We start from the raw sequence: 20,545 nt of genomic DNA, 5'->3' as shown, positions 1-20,545 counted from the left end.
TCCAGTAACAAAATTATAATAAGCAAGAGGGGAATTTGCGAAGGAGGACACATGTAAATGCAGATGCTGGTAAAATTACGATTGTAGATTACAACAAAAAGAAGATCCTAAATCGAAATTATTTAATTTTGAGTCATCAAGAGTCTCTCCGGCTCTTGATTCATTACAGAAAGTTATGACTTAATTTTCAAGCTAAAAGTGAACCTTCCATGACAGTAACGGATTTTCCTCGAAGCAATACCCTCTGATTCTTCTCATCCACATGCAGGTTTATAATGCCGCCTCTAGGAGATGCCTGATACAAGAAATTGGATTTTAGATTTTTATTTCTTTCTTTATATTCAAGAATCGAGATCATAATTCACATGCATGTGCAAATGCATGTGTGCGCAGCTCATGCGTGTGTGAGGGAGAGTAAGATAGTGGTGATAAATACGAGACTCGGTTATAGTGATCACCAGAGAGGAGCTAAATCTATCTCATGAATGTGAGTTTGCATATGTCATATGTTGCCTGCATATCGATAGTTCTAGTATTGGTATGTAAATGTGTGACAAAATATAAAGTTAGGGAGAGAGACGGAACTTGATATGCGACCAATTCAGTATTTCCCAGCTTTTGGCTCCAATAGGGTGCTAAGGCACAGTGTGCACTCCCACAAACAGGATCCTGGATATATAATGTAAGACACAATGTATCGATTTTCAGTAGAGGTATCGCGTGTGAAATGATTAAAATTCATATCAGTGATTATTTCATTGAAAAATAAATCAGTTCCTTCATGTATTTTAATACATAAAAAGCTTTCTCACTTGTGTTTGCAAGACTTGAGGCTGCTTTTCATTTAGGTGAAACAAAGTTCTGTTTTGGCATTATATATAATCAATTTGTCAAAATTTTGTAAACTGAGAAATGAAACAAATACCTCCTTTATTCCAAGTTTCGGACAGAAGAAGCGACTATAGAAGTCGAAACCAGAATTAGCAGGTGCAAGTGCTGTCATAATTAATCCTCTGCCAGGTAGTTTTTGTATCTCATCAAACTGTGGTTGGTATTCTGAAACCGCCTTTGCGGATGGAAGTACAATCTGCCAATTCAAACTTCAACATCATAAGGTTTAAATAATAAAATATAATCAGCAGAAATGGAGCTTTTATATCTCAACAAGCAAAATGAATTAACACATTTTCCAGTCTCATCACCTAAGTTTTCACCTGCAGTCACATTATATACTTTATAAGCTAAGTTGCGAGGTTATGATGAGAGGAAGTAATACATACAAAGAGATCATCGTAAGGAGTTTTCTTAATTTCAAGAGTTGAGACGCTGCTCAAGCTTGGAGATTCCGTCAAATTTTCAGGGCAGTCATAATCAGACAACGGAAGGGCTGGAAAAGTCAATTCAACAGAGAAACCATGACATTCATTACCATTCTCTGAGGGTGCACTGATCGAGATTTTGGGATCTGGAACTCTCTTAGCAGTCAAAATTCCAGAGAGTGTCAAAAACTCTATTACATCAGCATCAACCAAACCAGAGTTGAAGAGAAAGTGGGATGTTGCTAAAGTCCCATGACCACAAAGTTTAACCTGTACACAGCAACAATACTAATAAAGAGAATCGGCAAGAATTTGTCATCAAACTTCACCATTTCCTTACTCAAAATTACTCAGAAAGACTTGAAAAGCTGTGTGACAATTTCAAAGCGGTTGAAACAACTTTTGTCAAATGTATTTATAAACAATAAAAGAGTTATTATTATTTTTTAACAAAGAAAAGATTGTGAAATGAAAGTACTCTTGCTAATTATTCACAATAACTTTTACTTGTGCCTAGCAGTACTGTATATGCAAAATTAGATGATAATATAGATAATACGATTACATATCAACAAGAACACCTTCAAGGGGTAGATAAAATTGTCTCTCAAGATCAAAGTCGCACAACAATGGTCCTTTCCTTTTTTGAAAAAAGCTCAATAATCCTAATAAATAATACCAATAATAAGAAATGAATAAATAGAGAAAGAAAGAGGACCTCAGCAACAGGAGTAAACCATCTGAGGCCAAATTGAGGGTTGGAAGAAGCAGAGTCAGAGGCAATTCGAGTCAAGAAACATGTCTGTGAAATATTGAACTCAGTAGCCACTGCTTGTAACCATAACTCGTCTTTCTCGTCTTCTAACAGACACACAGCAGCCGGGTTTCCCTTAAATGCAGAATCAGTAAACGCGTCCACCTGTTTTAGTCCCTGATCATAAGATTAACTTGCAAATAATAAACAGTACGTTGAGAATGATAGAATGAAATGAAATTACCACACAGTACTTAACGAGCTTCTTTGCCATTTGCTACAGCTCTTCCTTAAAAACCACTAACTTGTCACTTGTGTTTTCCGTGTATGTGTGGTTCATATAAGTGTTTGGTGTTGATAGATTAATGCAATTGTCTTCAGAGTAATTGGATCCAAATTGAGTTGGTAATTAACGACTCCAGACTAACAACTAACAACCCCGTTGTCGTGAATGAGAAAACAGTAGTATAAATGGGTCATTTTATTCAACATCTTTCATAAAATTTAGTAACACTTGCTAATTTTAAAATGGATATGGATTTATGACTTGCAACATAACTTACCGCGTTTGTTATCAACAGAAACTTCGGAAAGTAACACGTGTTTTTATCTTACTGCACTTATTACTAGCGAAAAGTATGCTACCTACGACAATCATCTGTTTGTATATGAAAATTGGCCACACAATATTTAGCTAAAGTAGTATTTACCTAACGTAGAAGACGGTCAAGACACGATCTCTTTTAAAATTTGGACAAGAAATATATGAACTTAAGTTAGAAGACAGTCAAGACACGGACTTGTGTTACATTTATAAAGCTAAGTATATAGCCTTATGGTGGAAACAGTTGAGACTTTGAGACATGTCTTGGCTATTGTCTGATTCCAGCTGCCATTTATAATTTTATTTAGTTCTCAATTTCTTTTTGGAATGAAAATCAAATAGTGCAAAGAACTTAGAACTACTGAGTAGAATTCTTAATGACACAGTGGCTATCTCTCTCATTTTTTGTATAATCGTCTTGTAATAATAAGGGTCGAATGTTCTAATTTCTGCAATAGTCCATTTCCGGGGAAAAGAAGCAAAAAAAAAAAGACTTCCATAGGTTCCAAAGTGCTTTCGAGAATCAGTGCCACCTCTAGGTGATGACAAGTAATATCCAGAAAACGGAAAGAGAACCAAAAGCACGGTAAGAGAAAAGTAAATGCTATTCTATATAATTGTTACAGAACAAAGAGAATGATCTCAAAATTTCGGTCTTTAAAAGATGATTAGCTCCTGCTCATTTTAGGCATTCCAGGTATACCAACAAATTTACACTAAGAGAGAACCTTCCATCACAGTAACTGCTTTGCCTTGGAGCATTACCCTTTGATTCTTCTCATCTAGATGTAATTTTATAATGCCACCTCTAGGTGATGCCTGAATTAACAAAATAAAACATTGTGATGCAGTCGAATAGTGAGGAACAAGCTCCAGATGCTTTGAATATCCAATCAGTGTGCATATCTGTGTTTGAGAGAGATAGGCAGAGTGCACAGGGAGAAGACTAACCTGATATGCAACAAGATCACATTTTCCCAGCTTTTGGCACCAATAGGGGGCCAAGGCACAGTGTGCGCTGCCTGTCACAGGATCCTGAAATCAAATGTCACGCAAATAGAGATTACCAACTTTACCACAAGTTAGCACTCAAGACAAATGTTCAACGTTTAGATAAGCCCTTTCTGTTACTTAATAGCTTGATGCATGTAACCATAGGGGTGAACATGTCACGGTACATAAAAGCAGCACCTTTACTCAACCTGGATTCAGCTAAATTGCAGCCTTAAAATAGCACAGGTCTCTGTATATTCACAGACAATAAGCACCGCAATGAGGCTAAGGATACCTATTCGAATTCAGTTTTGGATATGGCATTAGATGATCAAGTGATCTAGCTAATGATGTGGGTGAAGTTCAAACTGAATATGCAATCTCTAAACATCAGAAAAGAAAGACAAGAAGGCATCTGGAAGGAAGACAAGTAACGAAGAGACTACCACACACCAAGTGAACCGATGCTATGACCAAAAATTAAAAGGTTTGGAGCTTGGAGAAGTATTAGGGAGTCCTGATGTTTAGCTTAAAGCTTACCTCCTTAATCCCCAGTTTAGGACAAAAGAAACGGCTATATATGTCAAACCCAGATTCAGAAGGAGCAAGCCCTGTAATAGTCAATCCTCTGCAAGGGAGTTTTTGTATCTCTTCAAACATCGGCTTAAATTCAGCAACAGTCTTTCCAGATGAGAGCACAACCTGCAAATTTATATAAATTGAACATCCCTCAGATGCAAAATTTATCTTTCCCTAAGCAAGATACACAATGGCACTTGTATTATACCATTTTACTGTTAAGCTTATATGTCAGCCCTCTTAACAACTTCCAACAAGAATGTGCATTATTAATGAAGTGCAATAAAAAAAATTGAGCACAGCCACACACTTACAAGAAGGTCATCTTCTGTAGTTGTCTTCTTGATCTCAACAATGGAAGCACCATTTAAACTTTGGGAAATTTTTGAAAGCTCAGCAGAAATATATTCAACCAGTGGCACAACAGGAAAATCCAACTCTATACAAAAGTCATCACCTGCATCAGTGCTGTTCAAGTGTGATGAAACTGAAATTTCAGGCAGTGAAACCCTCCTAGCAGTCAAAACTCCGGACAGTGTTATGAACTCAATCACATTCGCTTTCACCAAACCAGACGAGAAGATGAAGTGGGATGCTGCCAAAGTGGCATGCCCACAAAGTTCAACCTGTACGCAGACATTTACATACATATAGAGATGAATAGTATCAAGTGCTTGTGATTTATGATGAGCTAGCCACAAATGCCTGATTGAGCGATTGGTAAACTTGATACAAACAAATCCACCACCTTTTTTATTTCTTAGTTTGTACACATATTATTTGCATTGACCCTTACTAGATTAGAGCAACCACTACCTGTGGCTATCCAATAAAACATTGTCTAATTTCTACACTTGTCAAATAAAATTCTAGTAGAATGAGAAAGTACCAATAATATTAACATGGTACAATTAAGTAAAAAACACGGTCATTTACTAATTACACAAGCGAAGTGATAATGTAGTACAAACACATATGCTTCTTTGTTAATACACTCAATTTACTCGAAAAACCATTTTTGGATCCGAGAGATAGCTCACGGCACTCCTTCTATAGATATTTGAAAAGCCTATCTCATAAGATGCTTAGTTGTCCAAATTAACTTTTATAAATTACTGAAATTTTCACTATCCGAATTCGAGACACCTGATAGTAAAAAGCCAAATGAATCTTTATGCAAAACGAATGCACAAAGAATTGAACTCCTAACAAGATTAATATTCCTAGAAAATTACAAAAGCCAAAAAAAGAGACAAAAAAAAGTGAACCTCAGCAACAGGAGTGAACCATCTGAGATGAAACCGAGGATTAAGCGAGTCGGAGGCAATTGGAGTGAAGAAACATGTCTCAGAGAGGTTGAACTCGGTAGCTACCAATTGTAACCACTCCTCATCTTTTTCTTCTTCCAACAAACATACTGCAGCTGGGTTTCCCTTAAATGCTTTCTCTGTAAACGCATCCACCTGAAACGTTTTCTTTTTTTAGCAAATTCACTCTACAAGCAGTTGCGGAACCAGAATTATCCGAAACCTGGACTAAAAATATTATTTGAACGTTTTAAAGGGCAAACCGAAGCTGGAAAAATAAATTTACTGATTTCTAACGGCCCATTGGAAATCTATTAATTTTCGAAGATTAGCTGGAATTGTACAAGGCATATTCATTAACATACGAATTTAAGATACATGTATAGATTGGAAGAAGACAGGGAATAAGATTACCACACAGTATTTTACTTGCTGCTTGGACATTGAGATTTGCAAGAACAGGAACTTAAGAAGCAGTTAAAGTATACACATCTATGTATTTCCCAAAATGCTATATATCCCCGATAAATCCCGAAAATGTTTCCAAATAATACATATTCCTGATTTTATTTGCGAGATTATATGTATGCACGAAAAGTTCATTTCATTTATTGGAAAGTAGCCAATAAAACTGAGACAACTCAGTTTTTAGGATCATTTCGGAAACAATTCGTTCTCATATGTATTACACTGTCTGTATATGGTACTTATATGCTAAATTTGATATAAGTAATACTGGTAGTTTATTAGTTAACATGCTCATCTTATTTTAGAAAACAAGAAAAGTATTAGTGATGTTTATCATATTCTTTATATGTTTTATACTAGGCAATACGTAAAAGAATCCGCAATGTAGCGCGAAAAGCAATAGTGAAAGCTTGATGAATCTAAGCTAAAGAAGATGAAAAAAGGCTAATAAATCACCATATTTCAATTAAGAGAGAGAGAGCATTACATTCTGTTTTTAAGAGTGAATATTCATATCTATACAACGGAAGCAAGACACACTATATAGACTTACAAACTAACACAAGAATAACAAACTTTGTAACAAATTTTCCCTCCATTTTTAATCTGTGACTTTGACTAATATTGACTTGACTTAGCTTAACTTAGTTTGACATTCATCTATATTAACATCCCCCCTCAAGATGGAGGGTTGAAACAGGTTGCACACTCCAATCTTGGACAAGAGAAACTGCAGAGAGAGAGAAGACAAAGACTTGGTAAACAAGTCTGCAGGTTGAGATGCTGAACTCAAATGAGCAACTTGAATAAGACCCTGTTGAAGCTTGGAACGCACAAGGTGACAATCAATCTCAATGTGCTTTGTGCGTTCATGAAACACAGGATTTGCTGCAATGTAGAGAGCTGACTTATTGTCACAATACAAAAGAACAGGTGTAAGAGAAGAACATCCAAGTTCAGTGAACAGTTGAACAAGCCAGTGAATTTCACAGCAAACATCAGCCACGGCTCTGTACTCAGCCTCTGCAGATGACCTTGAAACTGTATGCTGCTTCTTAGCTTTCCAAGAAATCAAGGATTTACCAATAGTAACACAATAACCAGTCAAGGACTGTCTTGATTGAGGACAAGAACCCCAGTCAGCATCAGAGTAGGCTGTAAGAACTAAAGAACTAGAGGCTGACAACAAAATTCCTTGACCTAAAGTATGCTTCAAATACCTTACTACTTTATAAGCAGCATGGAGATGACACTATCTAGGAGAAGCCAGAAACTGAGATAGAATATGAACTGAATAGCTGATGTCAGGTCTAGTAATTGTAAGATAAATCAAACGACCAACAAGCTGTCTGTATTGAGTAATATTGTTGATAAAGGGAGAAGTGTCATCAGCTAGCAATGTGTGATGTTGTTCCATGGGAATGAGAGATGATTTTCCATCCAGTAAGCCAACTTGAGTCACCAAATCCAGAATGTATTTTCTCTGATTCAAGTATATACCAGACACAGACCTAGCAGCTTCAATCCCCAGAAAGTACTTTAAAATACCTAAGTCCTTTATTTTGAAATGCTGAGCTAAGTAAGATTTGACAGAAGCAATCAGAGGTTGATCATTGCCAGTAACAAGAATGTCATCAACATAGACCAAAATAGCAACAAAGGAGTCACTCTTAGAGAAGAGAAATAGACTGTAATCTGAGAAAACTTGAGTAAAACCATAAGCCAACAGCACTGAACAAAATTTCAAGAACCACTCCCTAGGAGCCTGCTTTAAGCCATTTAAAGACTTAAGCAATTTACAAACAAGGTTTGGAACAGACTGGAGCTCACTAGGAATGACATAACCTGGTGGAATGGCCATATATACTTCCTCACTTAATTCTCCATGTAAAAAGGTATTTGTCACATCCATTTGTGTGACAGGTCAATTTTGAATAGGAGCAAGGGCCAACAAAACTCTTACTGCTAGGAATATGTGTATTAGTTTGATGATAAGTTAAATAAAATACTTAAGTAGAAATCTAGTGTTTGTAGCCTCAACGGATAAGACCATCTTGGCTATCCGTTGAAGGAGTAGCTTTACTTAGCAATAAGTTTAGTATTGTAGCACATTTCATTCTCTGGATTCAAGTTGTAATTCTTAGATGTTGTAGGAAAGTATCAGTCATGTTGACTACTAGTGGATATGCAAATAGGAGGGCTAATTGTAAATATTTCATGCCTTGTAATTTTGTATAAGTGAAGAAGTATCAACTGATATTGAAGACCTTCAACGGATAAGAAACAAAGCTTCAACGGATGTCTCTAATGCTTCAACGGATAAGTGCTTCAACAAATAAAGACTTCAACTGATAATGCATCAACGGATAAAGCTTCAACGGATAAAGCCTCAACGGATAAGGCATCAACGGATGAAAGTTTCAACGGATGCTTAGTTCATTAGCAGTTGATAGTGACAATTCATAAGTTGACAGAGGCACATGGGTTGACAGAGACAAACTGGAATGTGGAAGCCTCTTGGAGGAATCAAGAAAATGCAGCATTTCCATTCTGGTGCAAACAAGGAAGTGTTCAAAGATTCACAGATTATCCTAGATTGCATTGGATAGAGAAATGAAGAAGAAACATGTGAAGAGCCTTTTTAATTGTATTTTACAGTTTTGTCTTCACTTGTAAACTTGGTGATATATATAAACCAAGTAGCAGCTAGTAATTAGAGATGAATTTTCCAGAGCTGTTTAGAAAAATCCAGAGAGAAAATCATCTAGTTTGTACTAGGAAGCGGCTATGATTTAATTCTTTGAATCACAGATTTTCTGAAATAACACATCTCTGGTGGAACAACAAATCCACCAGAAAAGATTTTAAGTTCTCTGTGTTCTTTACATTTGTGTTTGAATATATATCTGTCTGCATTGGCTTCAAGCAATTCACACACACTTGTTCTCAGAAACACTTAGCCTTAGAAACTGCTCAAAACTTGAAAAAGTTTTGAGATTTACATTCAACCCCCCTTCTGTAAATCTCATTGTTAGTCCACTGGGAATAACAATTGGTATAAGAGCTTGCTCTTAACATACAAAGAGTTTAAAGATCTATTCTGCTAACATCATGAGTAATAAGGATATTGGTGTAAAGATTCCAATCCAGGAAAGAGATAACTATCATCACTGGAAGGTGAAGATGCATTTACATCTTCTCTCTCAAGATGAAAGCTACACCAACTGCATTGAAAATGGTCCTCACATCCCACACAAGGTGGCCACAGCTGCTACTGCAACAGTTGCTGTTGGACAGTCTATTCCCAAGCCAAAGGCAGAATGGACTGTTGAAGATATTGAAGAGGTCCACAAGGACAAGAAAGCCATGAACATTCTGTTTAATGGCCTGGATCAAGATATGTTTGACAATGTCATCAACAGCCAAACTGCTAAGGAAATTTGGGATATTGTGCAGCTTATCTATGAAGGCACTGAGCAAGTTAGAGAAAACAAAATGCAGCTTCTCATTCAACAGTATGAATATTTTCACTTTGAAGAAGGAGAATCATTGAATGATACCTTCAACAGATTTCAGAAACTGTTGCATGGATTGAAGCTGTATGGGAGAGTGTACCAAGTCAAGGACTCCAATTTAAAATTTCTAAGGTCTCTACCAAAGGAATGGAAGCCTATGACTGTTTCTCTAAGAAATTCTCAAGATTATAAGGACTTCACACTTGAAAGATTATATGGAATTTTGAAGACATGTGAACTTGAGATGGAGCAAGATGAGCTGTTGGAAAAGGGAAAGAGAAAAGGAGGATCAGCTGCACTTGTAGCTGACAGTGAGAAGGTTGAAGCCAGGAATGAGGAAAAGACAATGCCAAGTCTCAAAATTGGTACAAGCAAATCAGAATCAAGCAAGGGTAAAGAGCAAGTAACTGAGGATGAAGACAATTCTAGTCAGGATGACTCTGATGATATTGATGAATATCTGGCTTTTCTGTCCAGGAGGTTTGCAAAGATGAAGTTCAGGAAAAATATAAAATTTACTAAGCCAAACAAAAACATGGTGGACAAATCCAAGTTCAAATGTTATAACTGTGGCATGAGGGGACACTTTGCAAGTGAGTGTAGGAAGCCAACCTCTGATAAAAAGAAATTTGAGCAAGTTGATTACAAAAAGAAGTATTTTGATTTGCTCAAACAAAAAGAAAGAGCTTTTCTCACTCAAGATGATTGGGCAGCAGATGGGGTCAATGAAGATGATGATATGGAATATATCAACCTAGCCCTGATGGCTAATTCTGATGAAAATGAAACTAGTTCATCAAGCAACCTGGTAATTACTACTGATCTCTCTCAGCTTTCTAAACATGAATGCAATAAAGCCATAAATGATATGTCCAATGAATTATATCATTTGCGTGTTTCCCCGAAATCACTAGCTAAAGAAAACACTAGGATCAAAGAGAATAATGTGTTTTTAAGTGATAGGAATGCTGTGTTAGAGGATCAGGTAATTGAGCTTGAAAAGATAAAGCTTAAATGCTTGACTGTTGAGAGTGAACTAGAAGAAGCTGTTAAGAAAGTAGAAATTCTTTCTAAACAGTTAGAAAGTGAGCAAGAGGTAATCAAGGCATGGAAAACATCTAGGGATGTTAGTGTTCAGATTGCCAAGGTTCAGGGAATTGAATCATTCTGTGAGAATGCCTGGAAGAAAAACAAAAAGGAGTTAGAATTAATTGATAGATTGTCAACGGATGTGGAATCAACGGATGATGAAAGTTATCCGTTGAAGGAAGAAAAGGAGCATCCGTTGAAGGCTCATCAATTAAAACAGGAAAGTAATTTTAAAAATAAAAATCTCAATAAGAAGGATGATTGAACTTTCAAGAACTTTGTCAAAGAAGGAGCCAGCACATCCAAAGATGCCAGTAAGGTGAATATAGGACACATGACTTTAGATCAACTGAAAAATAGGCTTAAGTTGGTTGAGGATAAGAAGGAAACTAAAAGAAAATCTAAAAGAAATGGGAAGGTAGGGATTAATAAATATAACAATTACACACCTGATAGGTATGCTCCTAGAAAAGGCTGTGTGCATTATAAAAGTGTTAATCACCTATCTGATAATTGTAAATCTGTTAAAAATACTCCCATGCCTTCAAATCCCTCCATGCCTAACATGTCTATGTCACCTCTGCATGTCATGCATGTTATGTCTCATCAGAATCCCCATGCACATTTTGCAAACATGCCATATATTAATAATCCTTATTTTACTGCATTTAGTATGCCTCAAATGCCATACAATATGCCTATGTGGAATAACATGTTTGCACGATCTATGCCTTATCAAATTCAATCAAATGTGCTAAATGATTTTGTGACTAACCCTACACTTCAACCAACCACATCTGAAATCAAGGTTGACCCAAAGTTACCTAAGTCAAAAGATGCAGGAGGAATGAAGTCTAGGAAAAAGACTAACAAGGCTGGACCCAAGGAAACTTGGGTACCAAAATCAACTTGATTGATTTTGTTGTGTGCAGGGAAAAAGAAGGAATCTATGGTACTTGGACAGTGGCTGTTCAAGACACATGACAGGAGATTTCACCCTGCTCACAGAGTTTAAGGAGAGAGCTGACCCTAGCATAACCTTTGGAGATGACAACAAAGGATTCACTATGGGATATGGCTTGATTTCAAAAGAAAATGTCATCATTGATGAAGTTGCATTGGTTGATGGTCTCAAACACAACTTATTGAGCATCCGTCAACTATGTGACAGAGGGAATATTGTTTCCTTCAATTCTGAAGCCTGTATTGTCACAAGTAAAAAGGACAATAAAGTGGTTCTAACTGGAGTTAGAAAAGGGAATGTATACTTAGCTGACTTCAACTCTACAGATGCAGAATCCATTACTTGTCTTTTCAGCAAAGCAAGTGCAGTTGAAAGTTGGCTATGGCACAAGAAGCTGTCCCATTTGAATTTCAAGACAATGAATGATCTAGTCAAAAAGGACTTAGTTAGAGGAATGCCTCTAGTTGAATTCACAAGGGATGGACTGTGTGATGCTTGTCAGAAAGGAAAGCAAAAGAAAGTATCATTCAGTAAGAAGCTTGAATCTGCAATTGATGAACCATTACAACTGCTACACATGGATCTCTTTGGACCAGTCAATGTATTGTCAATTTCAAGAAAAAGATATTGCCTAGTGATTGTAGATGATTTCTCAAAATTTTCTTGGGTTTATTTTCTTGGATCAAAGGATGAAGCCAGTGAAATCATTATCAATCATATCAAGCAAGTCAACAATCATCCTGATTTCAAAGTAATGAATATTAGGAGTGACAATGGAACTGAGTTCAAAAATTTAACCATGAAGTTGTTCTGTGAAGAAAATGGGATCATGCATGAGTTCTCAGCTCCAAGGACCCCACAACAAAATGGTGTGGTGGAAAGGAAGAACAGATCACTAATTGAAGCTGCAAGGACAATGCTTGAAGAGTCAAAACTCCCAACTTACTTTTGGGCTAAGGCTGTTAACTGTGCATGTTACACTCAGAATATTTCTCTAATCAATCAGGCAAAAGGCATGACTCCCTATCAATTATTCAAGAGAAGAAAACCAACTTTAAACTTTCTGCATATCTTTGGTTGGAAATGTTACATCTTAAGGAATCAATCTGATCGCAAAGGAAAGTTTGATGCAAAGGCTGATGAAGGAATATTTGTTGGTTATTCTGCTGGAAAATCATATAGGGTCTACAATCTAAGAACCAACATTGTCATGGAATCTGTGCATGTTGTGTTTGATGATAAAAAGATTGATGGACTAACAGATGAGGGACATCATGAAGGACTCAAATTTGACAACATTGAGATATATTGTGATGATAGTGAAGATGAGAATGATGAAGAATGCATCTCAAGAAGAATTCAGAATCTGCCTTTGGATAATGCACAGAATGTTGCATCCGTTGAAAGTCAAAATTCAGCTTCCGTTGAAAGAAGCAATGTAGCATCCGTTGAAAGACAAAGTGCATCATCCGTTGAAGTTCATAATGAAGCATCCGTTGATCACAGTCTGTCAACAGATAATCAATTCACTTCATCAGTTGATAGAGCTCCCAATTCATTTCAAAGGATCAGCAACTCAGGGGGAGTTTCAACCAATCAACATTCTATCTCACATCATGACAATACTGAGGCAACCTCATCTAGAGCTAATCTACCACCTCAAAGGAAATGGACCAAGAATCACCCTTTTGAACTGATCATTGGTGATGCTACATCTAAAGTGCAAACTAGAAGGGCTACTCAAGATGAATGTCTATATAGTAGCTTTCTATCACAGGAGGAACCTAAGAGAGTGGAAGAAGCTCTATTAGATCCAGATTGGATTTTAGCAATGCAAGAGGAGCTAAACCAATTTGAAAGGAACAAAGTATGGAAGCTGGTACCCAAGCCAAAGAACAAGAGTTCTATTGACACAAAATGGGTATTCAGAAACAAGATGGATGAAAATGGCATTTTCATAAGGAATAAAGCCAGATTGGTTGCTAAAGGCTATTCTCAACAAGAAGGAATAGATTTTGATGAAACATTTGCTCCAGTTGCCAGACTTAAGGCCATCAGAATCTTTCTAGCCTATGCAGCCCATGCCAATTTCAAAGTCTATCAAATGGATGTCAAGAGTGCATTTCTAAATGGGGAATTGGAGGAAGAAGTTTATGTAAGCCAACCTCCAGGATTTAAAGATCCAAACTTTCCAGACTATGTGTATTATCTGTTGAAAGCACTCTATGGACTAAAGCAAGCACCTAGAGCCTGGTATGAGACTTTGTCAAAATTCCTTCTAGTTAATCACTTCACAAGAGGTACTGTTGACAAAACTCTCTTCTTTAGAAATGTTGATGGCTCTAAAATACTTGTTCAAATTTATGTAGATGATATTATATTTGGATCTACAGATGATAAGCTTTGTAAAAAGTTTGCTAAGTTAATGCAAAGTAAATATGAAATGAGCATGATGGGAGAGCTAACTTATTTTCTTGGTTTACAAGTTAAACAAGTTAGTGGTGGAATTTTCATTAGTCAAACTAAATACATTTATGATCTTTTAAAGAAGTTTGACTTAATGGATTGTTCATCTGCAAAAACTCCCATGGCCACTGCCACCAAGCTTGAATTAAACAAGGCTGAAAAGTCTGTGGATATTTCAAGTTATAGAGGCATGGTTGGCTCACTTTTATATTTAACTGCTAGTAGACCTGATATAATATTTTTTACATGTCTATGTGCTAGATTTCAAGCTGACCCTAAAGAATCTCACTTAGTGGCTATTAAAAGAATCTTCAGATATCTCAAAGGGACTCCAAATCTAGGAATTTGGTACCCTAGAGAGTCTGGTTTTGATCTAATTGGCTACTCAGATGCAGATTATGCAGGCTGTAAAATAGACAGGAAAAGCACAACTGGCACCTGTCAATTTCTAGGGAACAAGCTTGTGTCATGGTTCAGCAAGAAGCAAAATTCTGTTTCTACATCAACAGCTGAAGCTGAGTACATTGCTGCTTGTAGTTGTTGTGCACAGATACTATGGATGAGGAATCAACTATTTGACTATGGTTTGACTGTTGACAAAATTCTTATATTCTGTGATAACACAAGTGCCATTGTCATTACTGAAAATCCAGTGCAGCACTCAAGAACCAAGCACATTGACATCAAGTACCATTTCATTAGGGAACATGTGATGAAAGGTACAGTGGAACTTCATTTTGTTCCAAGTGAAAAGCAGATTGCAGACATATTTACCAAGCCACTTGATGAATCATCATTCACAAGATTAGTAAGTGAGCTAGGTATGCTTAATTATTCATAAATTTATGTCCTCTATATAATCTGTCTTGAAGCCTGAAATGAATTTGCAGCAAGAACAAAGTTGGCTTTTAGTAAAACTTATTCTATCAACGGATATTCCATATCCGTTGAAAGCCAAAATTGTTCTATCAACGGATGATCATTATCCGTTGAAAGACAAATACATTTCTGGTAATTTTATCCCTCAACGGATAAAATAGTGTTGATCATCAACGGATAACTATTTACCTTATCCGTTGAAGTGTCACATCAGTTACTTTAAGTGAGTCACAGCCGTTGATTCTTTTACTTAACCGTTGATACAGATATACACTATTGTATATATTTGTATTAAAGGCAGTTTTCAGAATTTCTACAGTTTTCTTTATTCTTAAACGACTGTAATTTGCTTGAAAGTATCATTTAATCATTTTATTTACGTTTTAATTCAAGAAAGTATAAAAGCCCATTGAATTCTATTTTTCACTTTACGCTTTCTTGCAATTTTTATTCTCCTTCTCTCCCAAAATTCTCAAGTTTTTCTCTGCAACCTCTACTCACAACAATGGCACCAGTAGTCAAAATCAAGTCTCAAACAGGATTTGTTTATGAAAAGAATAATTTCGTAGCCTTGGTTGAAAAGAACGAAGCCCATTCTGATTATCACAAGATGATGGACTTCATCACAAACGGCAAACTAAGCTATGCAATGCTGGAAGCCCCAACCATCTACTGTGAGGTGATTGAGGAGATTTGGACAACTGCAGAGTTCAACTCCACAGATATGACTATGGCCTTCTCTCTCAAAGGTAAGGATTATTGCATTAACTGTGATGATATACAGTCTTGCTTTAAGCTGCCTGAGAATAATGCCATGACACCACACACTGATAAAGATGTATCTGCTATGTTAGATTCCATAGGCTATGCTTTTGATTCTGCTAGTTTAGGTAGTATTAGAAGGAAAGGGCTTAGGAAAGAATGGAGCTTTCTTGGAGATGCCTTTATTAAGGTTTTCTCTGGGAAGATTAGCAATTTTGATGTCATAACTTCATCTCTTGTTAATATGCTTTATATGCTAGTTTCTGATAGGTACTTTAATTTTAGCAACTGTGTCATGCTAGAATTAGGTTCCAGATTAGGTAACAAAGCTAATAGACCACATAACATCTACTATGCTAGATTTTTTATGTTATTGGTTAACCATGTTGCTGAAGGATTGGTTATATCAAATGAGAATAATAAACTCAAATGCTGGGCACAAGAGAAAAGGGTCCTTGCAGACCTTTTGAAAATGAACCTCAACAGCCAGGTGCCATTGGTATATTTGCCAATCATGAATGCACCACAGGTAAGTGAGGTAAACACTTCTATAACTCCTACTATTTCCAACCCCATTGTTTCTTTGTCTTCCAGTGTGGCAATGGAATCTGTGTCTTTGTCCAAACAGGTTCCTACCAAAGCCACCAAAACTAAAGTTTCAAAACTCAAGTCAAAGAAAACTACCTCTGTTGTTTCTCAAAAGACAACAGTTGTAACAACTACCATAAACCCTGAAGGGAGTGAACAGGGTGTGAGTGGTTAGGAGAGGGGTGAACATCAAGAAACCCCCCCAGGATAAGGTGGGAGAGGTGATTGGTACCCAAGCCAGCCAAGCCACAGTCTCTCAAAAGACTGTGGTGGTTCAAAAGGAGTCAAACACATCCCTAGTTACATCCTCCCAAAAGGGTGCAACTATTGAAAATTGTCCCCAACCAGGGACACAGACCAAAAGAGGAAGGGACACTGAAGCCACACATTCACCAATTAAATCCTTTTCGAGGAAGAAGAAGGCCAAGACCCTAGTTTCCACACAAGGGGCACACACAGCACGGATACATCCACCTGTATTTGTGCCTTCTCAAATTTAGCTTGATGTAATTCCAGAAAATGTGGAGTCACAGCCCCATTCTCTCATAATAGAAACACATCAATCATCAAACTCTCCATCACCCTCTCTGGATGTGGATATGATATTAACATCAATTCCTGATTCTCCCTCATTAAAACTAAGGGAGGAGCTCCACTCAAAACCTGATGATCATCATCTTTTAGATGATTTGTTGGATCATCAGCCAATTCTTTCAGATATAGTTGAAGAATCTGTGTCACCTCACTTAAAATCAATTCACACAGATTCAACAATTATGTCACTTTCTATATCTACATATTTTCCTTCTTCAACGGATATCTCTCATCCGTTGACAAGTGGTTATTCTTCAACGGATAAGCTTAACAGCAGTTATCCGTTGACACCATTAGTTTCCACTTCAACGGATACTCCCTATCCGTTGATGGTCTCTACACACATAACAGAAACAATTCCAACTGTAGAGGACATGGTTACTGTACAATCACTTTTAGGTTTGAGGGAAGGGAGTGATCTTTTGAGTGAGAGGCTGGGTTGCTCCCAGGAAAAAGGAGAGGTTGAGAGTCACCATATGCATGCTATTTCTTCCAGCATGGCAAAAGTAAGTGAAAGGAGTGCCACCTTAGCAGGTGAGGGTGAGGGTGTGAGGGTGTGTGTGAGCCGGGGGAGCCCCTGTTAGTGTAGGTGCCCTAGAGGCAATACATTATTCTTTTAAATCTTTATGTCAGTTGATCATTCAATAAATATATTTATTATGACCTTAATTACTGCGATATTTTGTTAGCATAATAAATGTCCTTAGAATCATGATACAAATTGTATAGTTTAAGTACATGACTTGAACTTGAGATTATATAATATATCATATTCTTAAAGGTCCATAGTCGAGTATTATTATATAGGACAATAATAATACATAAATAGACTAGTATGTTGTTTGACAAGATAACCACATCTCATTGGTTATAAGTATGGGGATACTAAAGTCAATACATAGGTACATGTGAGAGTACATGGTACTGGACAGACCAACAGTGAGATTCTTCATGTTTAATAAAGTCATAAGAAAGACTCACAGTGATAATGGTGTAACGATCCTTTGACTTGAAATCATTATATTTCTATACGAGGATTAATATACTTTGACTACATTAAAAGTTACTTTTAATCGGGTGATGATAAAAGTGGACATCGGGTATATCATGAGTCGTATGAGAAATATGAATGATAGATAAAGGATTTAACCCTCCTATAATTAGGAGAGATATTATTGGCCTCTTGATTGAGTGAGATTATAAAAGCATGGTCATGCTCAAATAATGATTTGTCTTGATAATCTACTCATGGATCAAGTAAACCCGGATTAAATGTTGAAGAGGATGACTAAATACATGCCTCGAGTTTAATCTATAATATGTATGGTTAAAGGGATTATATTACATGAAAAACATTAATCACGAAAGGTTTTATCTAATCACGATTTAATTATTGTTTAATTGGGTAACAATGATGTATTACTAGATACCGCTCATTGTTTATAATTTTATTAGAGAATAAAATTATTGCCAATTAAATAATAGCCTATAGGGTCGCACAAATAGAGCACTTAATGGAATAGTTAATTTAAATTATGGATTTAAATTAATTGATGATTATTTGAATTTTATTATAATTGAGTAAGACTTAATTGAGATAATATAAATTCAAATTAAAAGGAATATTTTTGCCCATAATAATTAAGTATGACTTAGTTATTATTTAAATAATAGAAATTCGTTTTTATTATTTAATCCAATACCTACTAGGGTTGGGCTTTGTTGTTATGGGCCTTTTTAATCAGCCATTATAAATACATAATGATAGGTTAAAGAGGCTTGTACATTTTTGAGAAAACCCTAGCAGCAAAGAGAGGCAGAGGCAATTCAGATCGTCAAGAAGGAGGCTAGTACATCCATTCCGTAGTCAAGTTCGTGAGACGTTCTTGAAGGTGCTCGTGTGGATACCATAGAGGTGTTTCTCCGAGAGGTAGACACAAAGCGTGATAGCTAGGATCTCCGTTGAGTTCGTGAAAGTTAAGCTCTTGAAAGGTATGATTCGTTATCTCCATAATCTGCCCATAATTATACATGGATCCTGTTTTGTGTTTCGAATTTTTATTTTATTTACGTTTATCCGTTGCGTTTTATACCTTCGGAACCCAACAATGGTATCAGAGCTACGTGTATAAGGGGCTGATTTGGTTACGTGTTTACTGTATTTTTACAAGTATGCATGTGTGATGAGTCTGCCATGATAACAGTTATGTTATATGAGTCTGCCATGATAACAGTTATGTTATATGAATGATATGATGAATCTGTTAATGATCTATATGATGATACTAGTATGTTTAAGATCTGTCATATCTCATATGTATGCGATCTCTTAAAATATGTATACTGATACATGTTTTTGGTAACTGGGATATGGATCGTGTGTATACTGATACATGCTTCTGGAATAGTATTCTGATACATGTTTTGCTAGTATTCTGATACTTGATTTTGCAATATGCTTTACTTATTTATTATTCTTGATTGGATCATGATAAGTGATAAATAGTATGTCATCTTTATATGATCTAACATGTTCTTTAATGGTTACTTGAGCATGGTGCATAGTTATGGCCTTAAGACCTTAGTTGTAATGGTTTATTCTTTTGGTTTGTAATAAATACGACTTGCATGTCGTTTTCTATTTGTATTTGTTTTATCTCGAATGTAACTTTTATCCTTTTTGTAAGTTCATTAGTATAATTCTTAATGTAACATCCAAGAAGGACAAGGGAAAGAGGAGGAATCCAATGGAAGCCAAGGAGACAATGGAAGCAATAGAGAAGACATATGTAATAGTTATTTTTACACCATAGATTGACCTTGATCTTTTCATTAGCCTGAAAAGATTACATAGGATTGGGCCATAACTATTGCACATTTACTTTACGCACTTTTCATATGATGTATAAATAGTATGTGTAGAGTAGAAAATGCATGTTTTAATTAGATTAATGATGCATGTATGTATTAGATACATCACCCATGCCATGCCTTTAAACAAGATAAAATCTGTAACGACTCAAGATTTAAAATTAACAAACGATCATGAGATTCTCGTGTTTATGAAACACGGAATAAAATATAAATTTTCTTTATTTATGACATGGGGCGATTTTGTCAACAACGGGTTCATAGAACTTGTAAGGCTGTGGGTTTTAAGCGAGACCGATGTGACTCCTCCACTACCTGGAAATCAAACCATTGACGAGTATTGATTTGAAGTATTTTATTCAAGAAAAAATTGGGAATCTCTTTATGATGGGATCATGATCGTTCTAAATTAAAAATCCCTAAGTAAAAATATTAAGTTTTAATCAGATGCTTTCCAATGAATGAACACTCATTAAATCCTAGATCGATAAGGGGAAGGGCTGTCAGTGGCAGGGGACTCCTATCTATCGTGGTGAAATGCGACGAATAAAAACGGTTGTATTCGGACGTTGTATCATTGGGTCTAACTTAACTGAGTCATCATAATAAGGTGAATATAAACGGTTATATTCAACTATTATGAACTTAGAAGCATAGAGTTTGGTTAAAAATCTATTAGATAGATAAGATCAATTGTTGTTCACCAAATTATCCAAGAATTATATATGATATAATTGACAACTGTTGTCTACCTAAATAATCATGTTTTAAGGATACCAGTGGTTGACTTAGA

The 20,545-nt window shown here is 36.1% G+C and overlaps 2 protein-coding genes across 2 annotated transcripts; both read right to left on the bottom strand.

Moving 5' to 3' along the window:
- Positions 1-46: 46 nt before the first annotated feature.
- Positions 47-2,696, bottom strand: LOC141692372 (uncharacterized). The gene is made up of 6 exons (XM_074497185.1): positions 2,318-2,696; positions 2,038-2,238; positions 1,281-1,589; positions 926-1,087; positions 586-669; positions 47-295 (listed from the first exon to the last, which is right to left on the bottom strand). Exons 1-6 carry the CDS (start codon positions 2,345-2,347, stop codon positions 188-190), a joined length of 894 nt encoding a protein of 297 aa, XP_074353286.1. The 5' UTR covers positions 2,348-2,696; the 3' UTR covers positions 47-187.
- Positions 2,697-3,152: 456 nt separating this feature from the next.
- Positions 3,153-6,126, bottom strand: LOC141692373 (uncharacterized). Its single transcript, XM_074497186.1, has 6 exons — positions 5,971-6,126; positions 5,518-5,712; positions 4,564-4,875; positions 4,211-4,372; positions 3,629-3,712; positions 3,153-3,496 (listed from the first exon to the last, which is right to left on the bottom strand). The coding sequence occupies exons 1-6, from the start codon at positions 5,998-6,000 to the stop codon at positions 3,389-3,391; spliced, it is 891 nt and encodes a 296-aa protein (XP_074353287.1). The 5' UTR covers positions 6,001-6,126; the 3' UTR covers positions 3,153-3,388.
- Between the last annotated feature and the right edge of the window lie 14,419 nt (positions 6,127-20,545).

Source organism: Apium graveolens, chromosome 10 (assembly GCF_009905375.1).
Source record: "Apium graveolens cultivar Ventura chromosome 10, ASM990537v1, whole genome shotgun sequence".
In the NCBI taxonomy this organism is placed as follows: Eukaryota; Viridiplantae; Streptophyta; class Magnoliopsida; order Apiales; family Apiaceae; genus Apium; species Apium graveolens.
The sequence above is the reverse complement of the archived record's forward strand: the minus strand, read 5'-3'. Positions and strand labels throughout refer to the sequence as shown.